Genomic DNA, 10,735 nt, shown 5'->3' with positions numbered 1-10,735 from the left:
GCTTGTGTTGTTTGTCTTTATTTAAAGAAGAAACCAGAAAAGATGGAATGTAGGATATCTAGGAAACAGTGAACATTAAGATAGTTTTGGTTTCATTTTTTTTTTCTCTTGGAAATGTCTTACTTATTATTTTGTTTGTTTAAAACTTGTTAAAAGAACCCTTTCAGTCCTTTTTTTTAATTTGTGTCATTTCAAAATTGATTTTTATGCACATCCCTATAGGTCTAAGAGGAAATTACCTGACAGCATGGATGTAGAGTCAGCATTATACTTACTGTAGTTACTGTTATTCATTTGTTCCACAGAAATAGCTTATTTAGGCCTGCATGCATCATGTAATTACATTTTTTTATATGCAAAGTGTGGGCACTGCTTGAAATGCTTAAGTTCCAGCCAAAAAAAAAAACACTTCATCGCATGTGATGGTTGTTTTTGATTGATTTTTAGTATCCGATTAAAGAAATGGCTTCAACTATGAAACTTAGCCTGAGTCAACTTAGCCAAGTCCTAAAACAGCAGCAAGGGCTATTTGTGTTACAGTTTCCCCTAAAGTGTAGGCCGAAAAACCTAAACAATAGGGCCTACAGATTAATTCCAGATTTAAAAAGCATACAAGCAGAACCACAAAGCTACGGAAGCCCTTGTAGGACATACCTCCATACATTTTATTTTAACTATTCGTTCATGTTGATCTATTTTATTCAAGTTATGTCAACACTACATGCTCTAATTGAAACCTGCCTTTATTGTCAAACTGGCTGCAACTCATGGGGCGGCAGTAGCTCAGTCTGTAGGGACTTGGGTTGGGAACTGGAGGGTTGCCCCGGTGCGGTGCGGACAAAATATGAAAGTTGGTCTAGTAGCTGGAGAGGTGCCAGATCACCACCTGAGCACTGCTGAGGTGCCCTTGAGCAAGGCATCAAACCCCCTCCCCACCACCAGCCCAGGAGCGACCACTGTGGGCCGCTCCGTCACTCTGGCATCTCTCCATTAGTGCAAGTCCATAGGATCCTGTTTGTGTATACTTCAGCCTATGTGTGTGTTGCATGACTTACAGAGTGTAAAAACTGAAATTTCCCCTTGCAGGGATCAATAAAAGTAAATCTTAAATCCTAATCTTAAATCTTAACTCGGGGGCTGAATTAGAATGGACTTTTATTTGACGTTTACATTTATTCTACATTTGTTTTATGGGCTATATGATCAGCAAATTAAAAAAAAAAAAAAGGTAAGATAGTAAGAATTAAATGTATTGTAGTTAGAGTAATGTAAAGGATTAAGATTTGGTCCGCACTCCGAAGCAGCAGGTGGCGATGTTTTGCTCACGTGTCCCCTTCACCCGCCGCCGAGGCATCGTGACGTAGAAGCCCACGATGGCGTCGCAGTACTACCAGGAGATGCAGGAGAGCTTCAGGAATAACAACAAAAGTCGCGAGTTCCCGGCGCACACGGCGAAAGTCCACTCGGTGGCGTGGAGCTGCGACGGCAGGAGGCTCGCGTCCGGCTCCTTCGACAAAACAGCCAGCGTGTTTGTCCTGGAGAAGGACCGCTTGGTGAGTGCGGGTGTGCGGGCGGTGATGGGCTACCATGCTACAGTTAGCATATCAAAGATACTTAAAGAGGTGTATATTGAGGTGTACGTGTAGGGCTGAGGGGATTATTTATAAGCATCCTCCTGAGTCCCATTTCAACTCGTCCTGTTCCCTTAAGGTGAAAGAGAACAACTACAGAGGCCACAGTGACAGTGTGGATCAACTCTGCTGGCATCCGACAAACCCGGATCTGTTTGTCACAGCGTCTGGAGACAAGACCATCCGGATATGGGACGTCCGCACCACCAAATGCATCGCCACTGTCATTACAAAAGGTGAGCGGGACCTCCGTACCTGCAGGTGGGGGGGGGGGGGTAAGGTCTGATCCACGTGAACGTGCACACAGAAAAATGACTGAAGTAAAATGTCAAATACTACTTTTAAAAAAATATATGTTGTTATCAAGCTGAGCTGAGAGGAAGGGGAAGAGACACCTGAATACTATGAAAGCAGCTATGAAAAAAAAAACCCACTATAGTAAGTGTGAACTTAAGTGGAAGTTAGTGTGGCTGCCTGAAGCTTAACAGCAGGACTCCAGACTCTAGTTTCCACAGAAGATATTACACCTCCTACGACTGACCAAACACGCTGCTGCTTCTTCTTCTTCTTCCCTGCTGCTCTTTTTCAATTCAATCAAATCAATTTGTATTTGTATAGCGTCAACTCATAACACGTCTTATCTCGAGACATTTTACAAAAAGCAGGTGAAACACCTTACTCTTTCTACAATTCACTTAGCAGATGTTTTTTATCCAAAGCGACGTACATCAGAGAGTAAGTACAACACAAGCAAGGATCTAGGGGGGGAAAAAAAAGGGAACAATGTCGGTAAGAGAGCAAACGATCAGCTTTGAGTCTGATTGGACACACAGGTGCGGACAGGACGTGACCAGAGGCAAAGCACAACATTGAGGGCAGTTCTTGAGAGCTCTAATCAGTATAGAAACCATCTTATAAGTCGTCGTTCAACAATCGTCACAACCATCGTCATCATCAATAATATGGAGACCATCATCATTAAGTTTGTAGTTATTCATGAAAGAGCTGGGTCTTTAGCTTTTTCTGTTAACATTACAAAAAAGCAGGTAAAAGACCTTACTTATTGTTATGTTACAAAGACTCGGCCTATCCATCATGAGCACTTTTAGCAAAGCAGCAAAAGTTACAGTGGTAAGAAAAAAACTGCCTTATTAAAAGGCAGAAATCTTCGACCGGATCCCCGGCTCATGACGAAACAGCCTTCACAGGCCGAGACTGCACCGGGCTTGGATAGGGGAAGAGATGGGATAAGATACAGGAAGAGGGATAGGGAGCAAGGGGGTGGGGGAGGGGGAGGGGGAGGGGGAGGGGGAGCCACCCCGACAAAAGAGAATTACAATAATCCAATGTGGAGGTAACAAATGTATGAACTAGTTTTTCTGCATCATTTTGCGACAGGATATTCCTGATCTTGGAATCTCCTCTCAGTCTAAATAGAAAGATGAGTAAACGAATGCATATAAATTAAAACCTTTAACCAGAAATGTAATTCATGGAGTGTTACATCTATGATTTTAGGGAGGTTAAAATAAATATCTGACAGGAAGGTGGTTTATTTACAAGATCTTTCAGGCTGGGGGGGTAATAGGGAAACGATTAATGATGAGGGAAATAACCAAAGAATATTAAACAGCTTAACTATTAAAGTGTTCTCCATGAGAGGGATGTCAATTACAAAAATATATATATATATATTTCTTTCTTTTTAAGGAGAAAACATTAACATTTGCTGGAGCCCGGACGGTCAGACCATCGCTGTCGGAAACAAAGACGACGTGGTGACCTTCATCGACGCGAAGACACACCGCTCCAAAGCGGAAGAGCAGTTCAAGTTCGAGGTGAACGAGATCTCTTGGAACAACGACAACGACTCATTCTTCCTCACTAACGGCAGCGGCTGCATCAATATTCTGAGGTAGGAACCCCAACAGATCCAAACTGGGGGGGAAAGTTGATTTTGGCATCTGGCAGTGACACAAACTCTGAATGTGTATTCATTTATTCTTGAGAATCTGCGCTCACAGTTCTCACACTCTGTCAGCTGCTGTGTGAAGCCTCTTAAAACTGAGGCTGTGATGTTAAATACTTTACTTTGGGATTTTATTTTCCTGCAGAAAACACTCACTGTTGTTTTTTTTTTTTTCAAAATCAGACCTCAAGTAAGCCGACCTAAGGTTTTCAAAGATTCCAATACTTCAATACTTTTGGATAGCAGGTTTACCAATGATACAATCTCTGTTATTTTAATGATCGCTTGTATCAAAAAATGCAGAAGAGTTAAAAAACTAAAGATCCTTAGTCATGTTTTTAATTTTAATCCAAAGCTGCCATGTGGAAAAGGGAGAGAGGACAGTCTAAAATGCACAAATACATTGGCAACTTCTTTGTGCAATTTAGACAGAATGCAGGAGCTTTCCTGCTATTTGCAAATTTTAGAATTTGGGTTCCTGGCCATCTGTTGTTGTTGTTGTTGTTGTGGTATTGAATCTGTTATTGATATTGTTTTAACTTTCCTATCATCATATCTAAGCTTAAGATTCTGTTGTCATGACAGCAGATATCAAGGCTGATGATGCAAGTCTGTAGAAAATACTGAATCAAGCTGTGTATCTTTTTCTATTTCCTTTTCACACATTAGGATGAGTTCTGTTTTTATAAATATGTCAGGATACATAGTAACTTCTGAAAGATGTGGGTGAAGAGACCACTTTATTCCTTAGTTACTTGTCAGTATTTCCCACACCTACACTTCACCTTGGAGGGCTGTATGTCCCATAACGCCTTTTAGTCATCTGTCTGAGAGAATGCAAATTCAATAGTCTCTTTAACCTTTGCGTAGATCTTTGTTTTTCTCTTCTGAGGGGTCTGCTGACTACAACAGGGTGTTCATATAAAACAGCTGAATAGTTATGTAGAATTAACACGGTGAAATAACAAACTTAAAAAGTCATGTTTTCTAAAGACGCTTCACAGTCTGTGAAACTCGTCCTGTCATGGTGGAGCAACTGGAATAAAGTGCACGTGTTAATGCAAACGGTCGGCCGTTGGCTCATTAAAGGTTCAAGTCAAACATCTAGTATTGCATCTTATCACTCGAGCTAAAACATGTAAGCTCTACTATTGCGTTTTGAGGAGGACTATATTTATATGAACAGCTCATCTAGTGAGACCACAAATGTATCATCTCATCCTCCACACGAGTACCTTTAGCGTGACATTGCTCTCTTTAGTTTTACTCTTAAGTCATTGTGGCGTTTTTATTCAGTCAATGTAACCCGTAAATAAAAATATACGCGCTTGCATGAACTGAAAATCGTGTCTGGGGATATCCTCCATGTTTTTACTTGTGATCCATCTCTACACAACACTGTGGTTCAAAAAGAAAACCCACTCAGGTAAATGAAGCTTTCTTTTCAAGGTTTTGGGATACACAACACAAAACTTGCAGATAAATCAAACTCAAATTCACCGGGTGAAACGATGACGTTAGAGTGCGGTCTCTTCTGGAAAATCTCTGGTACCAAGTGTGAACAGCCCACAACAGTATGAGAACAGGGTCAAAGTGACCATTGTGTTTGTTTGCAGTTATCCCGAGCTGAAGCCAATCCAGTCCATCAACGCTCACCCGTCCAACTGCATCTGTATCAAGTTTGACCCCACGGGGAAATACTTTGCCACAGGAAGTGCAGACGCTCTGGTCTCACTGTGGGACGTGGAGGAACTGGTGTGTGTCCGCTGCTTCTCCAGGTCAGTCTGCCCACATTCCACTTTGACTTTTCATCAGAAATAAATGTACATGATAACATACAACAACTCGCTGCAATCATTACCTGCCCCTGAGTTTATATAATCATTGTTTTCTAACGTTGATGTTTAGGTTGGACTGGCCAGTGAGGACTCTGAGCTTCAGCCATGATGGAAAGATGTTAGCCTCAGCCTCTGAGGATCACTTTATAGACATCGCTGAGGTGGAAACAGGTCAGTACCACTGACATTTAAAATATAAACTAAAATCTAACCTTTGACTCTTAAGTCTTTTGAATGTAACATTAACCACATCAGGTTATAATAAAACCATGTTTTGAGTTTTAAAAAAAACCAGCCTGTCCTATTATAGTGGACCTTTTAATAACAAAATCAGTCGGGCAGGAAGTATAGTTTTGTGTCATTCTGTTGCTGTTAGATTTTTATTTAATTCCCGACCTGTTTGCAGATTTGTTAAATATTTTGTAAACCCTAACCCCTTCTAACATGTTTTTTCTTCTGGTTTTGTTGAATGCCATTACTGATTGAAAGCTCTTGAAAATAATGTTTTTAAATCTTTCACTTGTCTTATTCAAATCAGACTGTTCGGCAACTTTCAAACCATCCAGAGTTTTTCCATACAGATTTACAGCCAATTGAGTGAAAAACAAACACCAGAACAAGGCAGGAAAGTTAACTGAGTATAACTAGAATGAAATATTTGTAATACATGATAAACAATCAAAGACAGTACAAGCAAGGAAATTATGAGTATGACAAAACGACTAAAGAAAGGTAAGAACAAAGAAAAGTTTAGAGATATGTCGTTACTGTTTGAAATGTTTTTAAACACTTTTATTAAAAAGCGGCTTCAACTCTGTGATTCTACACTCTACAAATGCTCAATTCAGTTGTTTGTAAAATGTAAACTTTGTTTCCCTGCCTGTATTGTGGATTTGTACAGGAGAGAAGCTGTGGGAGGTTCAGTGTGACTCCCCGACTTTTACCGTCGCCTGGCACCCCAAGAGGCCGCTGCTCGCCTACGCCTGCGACGACAAGGAGGGCAAATACGACAACAACAGAGAGTCGGGCACCGTCAAACTGTTCGGCCTTCCCAATGACTCCTGAGATTGATCAGAGTTTTTTTTTTTTTTTTCCTGGTGAAAATAGTGATCTTGTATTCTTCTGATGCAGTCTAGTCTGACTTAAGGAGAAAGAGAAGGAAAGCATGCGCCATACTGCTCGGAGGATTCAGTGCATTTAAGCTGTAACCTGTAAACATAACAGTTACCATTCACCACCAGCAGATGGCGCAGCTCTCCCAACTTTAACCTTAAACAGCTGATTTCATTCCCTTTTTTTTTACACACACACGAAAACACAACTCCCCAGTGCTGTAATATAATGCTTTTTGTAACATATGCAATGTTTTTGATATTAAAATCGTTCTTTTTATTAAGTGTATGTGTCTCAAGCCCTGATTTCATAACTATCTCTTGATATATTCTCATATATAACGCTAAATAAATGCAGGTATTGTAAGAAAATATGCATTTAATGTTTACAGCTACTGTTTATAAACACGTAATGTGTCCTGTTATCACTATCAATTATTTATAATCTATCTATTATATCTGTTGTAGGGCTAAACGGTCAAATATTAGCCAGGTTCTTAAACATACAGATTATTTATATATTACAATGTATTGAATAGGTTTCAGATTGTTGCCTCAATGCAAAGCTGGAGTACAAGGCACGTGTGGTTTTTATGTTAAAGGCCCCAGCAGAGCAAGCATAGGAAAACACAAATGTAATTACCCTGGACCTTGAACACGCCTTGTCTGCCTGCAGTGTTGTGTAAGTGTGTGTATATGTGTGTGTGTGTGTGTATGTTTTCATATAATAAAGAAGAGACGGTGAGGGGAGGTGAAATGAACATACACACCCACGCAGCATACAGAAAATGCACAAACCCACAGCCTACATACAAACATGTTTGCACCCAGATGAACACTCTGCCTCCACACACTAGCTGAACAGCAGATTGATGTATTAGTTTGTAAATGGCCTCATTCAAATTTAAATACAGTTCAGGACAAACACATGATACTGTCGCAGCAGGAATTTTAGTTAACCTGAAGGGATTTTCAGCTTTTAATAACACAGCTCTTGTGGGATTTTTATTTTTTTATTTTTTTTTGAAACAGGGTAATTATTCTCTGCTGATAAGATTGAAAGCTGAGTTGACGCTACATTAAGTTGTAGTTGTACCCATGTTTTGCTTCTGTGATTAAGGTTGTCCGTTTTAGGACAATTCCCTCTTTGTTGTCAATGTTTTTCACATAAAGATGCAGCATGGCCTCAAACATCACTGGACTGGGGTTTGAGTCCTCGGGAGTCATTTTAATTCAAATGGAGTCATTTTGCTTTTTCTGCAGCCTTCCTGAACTCAACCAAGTGATGCCTAAACACATCAGCGAAAGGACAGCTGCACATTAATCATATGTAAAGCAAGATACCAGATACCAAAGAGTAACTTCAAATAGTTTGTGACCTGAGACGAGAACGTATACATCATTATATTAGGTCTTTATTTTGTAGATTGGAGATTCAGTTCTGTAGATTTAACATATAACATTAGAATGATAACACTAGTTTACTTCATCATTGTGTTCTTTTGATGTGTTTCTTCTATTCTTTCCTCCTGTCTCCTTAATGTGTTTTTAAATCAATACAAACCATTGAGCTTGCCCTGCTTTAATAGATAAATAAACTTAAACAGCCATCCCCTGACAGTAGGCGGGACCGTTTTCTCTGGACCTCTTAATCTCCCTTTTGTGGTGACAGACGCACACACAGCGCAGTGTGAGCCTCAAACACTCGTGGCCCTCCGCCCGGGCCGGTGACAGGTGGCTACTCCCTTTGTCCAGAGCCTCAGACCAGCAGGCTGCAGGATGTTTCAACTCGCAGCATCCTGTAACCTTTGGAGGGATATCACAAGGCAGCGATGCACCACTCAGTCCCAGCCTAATTAGTTTTAATTTGGTTCATCTTCACACGAGAGCTGTGCTGTCCAAGGCGGTAAACCTCGACTGATTTACCTGTTTGGTTTCTGCATGATGGTAATAATTCAAAATATACAATCCTAATGTTTATTTGAGTTGTTCCTCCTAAATGTGGGAAACAGAGCGTCGTGTTTTTGTTTGCTTTGGCGGCCGACATGCAAAGCAGTCGAGTCAAACCCCTTCTGTTGAATTTAGCATCGTGCGCTGATGTGGCTGAATGGCCCTTGAGCGTGTCGTCCCATCAGTCTCCAAGCTGATCCCGGCTGTGATTTATTGTAGTCCAGACATTGTGAAGAGGTCATTCAATATCCATGGATGTGATTGCCTGAGAGCATTGTGGGATAATAAATCAAATACAGCTGCCTCCAGGATCTCCTCCATCCGCCTGTCTCATTGTGTAAGCAGGAGGGTCTTTCTGATTTCACTTTTTTATGGCCTGTTCTACATGGAGCAACCTCGCCGTCGCACTGCCATTGGTCAACAAATCACTGCAGGTTTGGCAGGTTTGATGTGCCTTCTGGGCTCAGTAAATATAGAGAGAAGTATTAAATAGTGACCCCAGTGTGCGTGTAGTCAGATTAATGCAATTAACCTTTTCTAGCATTAGGGAAATCGTTTTTGAAGTACTTTAATATCTAGATATCAAGTTTCTCTGTTTAATAACTGTTTGTTCTTCTTCTCTCATCGTGTTAAAATCAGTGAACTTTAGTCTCCAAGAATGAAACACAAAAGTTTACAAGAACGGGAAAATACTAAAGTTATTTGCTAATTCAACTTATCGTGATACAATGGTTGGTATGGTATCTCAGGAAAAGTCATGCAAAACTGCCGTCATGGCAACGAAAGTACAAGGTATTGTCTGTTTTGAGGTACCCTTTAATGTACGTGTCAGGGTTTCCTGTGGTGGCTGCGTCAAGGTACCCCTATATGTCACTTTAAAATACTCTATCGAAGATGTTTCAAGCTAACCTCTACAGTCTGTTTTAAGCACCGTTTTGTTTGTTTGTTTCTCAAGGAGTTGGTTTTTAGGTTCCCTCAAGCATCTGTTTTCAATCAAAGCTACAGTAACCCTTTAAAATAAGGGTCAAGATTTTCTGTAGCCATGTGTCTGAGTTTTAAATAACGCTTAAGCATCTGTTTCACGGTACATCTACTAGCTGTTTCAAGCTGACCATTCATGTTGTCTTAATGAACCCTTTGGTTTTTTGAAGGATACAAGTACTAAAAATGTATTGAAACAGCGCGGCTAATTGGGTTATAAGCTGCCGTGCATAGCTTAGTTTTTCTTTTCTTTTCTAAAATGCTTTACATGCTTGTTGTTCATGTTTTGATGTTAATTGTGTTTACTCTTATTCTTGCTTTGCTTTATATCTCACTTACAATCCTATTTTATTCATATTTTGATTGTATATATATTTCCACTGTTATATTGTGTTTTAATGCAACTGTAACGACCACATTTCCCTCTGGGATTCATAAAGTATTTCTGATCCTGATTTCAACACTTCAGAAATGGGCTGGGAGTAAAGCTCATGAGTGAAATATAGGGTAAAGCAGGGATGACATTTTCTTTATTCTTTAGCTTTCCTGAGTTATTTGTGCCAAAATACTTATTTGGTCATCAACAACAACATGACTTTCTGAAAGAGAAATAGGATGCATTTCCTTACATTAGTGTAAACAAACCAAGTGTTGCTTTTCATCATTACTGTAGTCAGTGAATCAGTGAGACTCTGAACTTAGATACAAAACCATCAAATATCAAGTGTGGACTAATTGGTCAACATATTGAAAGTTGATACTTATATAACCAAGCCTATCATAACTGACTGACCATTGTGCTAATATCACTTTTGAATGTTGTAGTTTTATTTTCATTCCTAGGGTGGTTTTAAAAAGAATTCCTCCATGTTTGCTGCTTATTTACTGGATTACTTTTTGATTAATGTTTTTGATTAAGTTTCAACTGTTAGACATAACAGCATCCTTTCAAGAACTTCCCTGATAGAACAGAGTCAGGAAGATCGAGGAAGCACATGTTTTATATCTTATTTTCACACATTTTGTATCTTAGCAGCAAGGACATCTTCCAGCCTATTCATATTAATGTCTTCTTAATGTGCTTAACATTTCAAACATGAGGACATTGAAACGGTGTCAGATTTAAGATGGCAGCTTAAACCAAGTTTCACTCTGAATCGATCGATAATCTCATTCTTTGAACAGAAGCTTTTTTTTCCCGAGGTGATCGCCCTCTGTTCCGTCGGCTGGAGCTCAGATGTGCTCAGGCATGCT

The 10,735-nt window shown here is 39.9% G+C and overlaps 1 protein-coding gene across 1 annotated transcript; it reads left to right on the top strand.

The window, feature by feature from the left end:
- Positions 1–1,349: 1,349 nt before the first annotated feature.
- thoc3 (THO complex 3) lies at positions 1,350–6,837 on the top strand. The gene is made up of 6 exons (XM_020649724.3): positions 1,350–1,553; positions 1,711–1,867; positions 3,342–3,546; positions 5,217–5,378; positions 5,509–5,609; positions 6,340–6,837. The coding sequence occupies exons 1-6, from the start codon at positions 1,374–1,376 to the stop codon at positions 6,501–6,503; spliced, it is 969 nt and encodes a 322-aa protein (XP_020505380.1). The 5' UTR covers positions 1,350–1,373; the 3' UTR covers positions 6,504–6,837.
- Positions 6,838–10,735: the final 3,898 nt, after the last annotated feature.

The sequence above is a fragment of the Labrus bergylta genome, chromosome 9, assembly GCF_963930695.1.
Source record: "Labrus bergylta chromosome 9, fLabBer1.1, whole genome shotgun sequence".
NCBI classification, from domain to species: domain Eukaryota; kingdom Metazoa; phylum Chordata; class Actinopteri; order Labriformes; family Labridae; genus Labrus; species Labrus bergylta.
The sequence above is the reverse complement of the archived record's forward strand: the minus strand, read 5'-3'. Positions and strand labels throughout refer to the sequence as shown.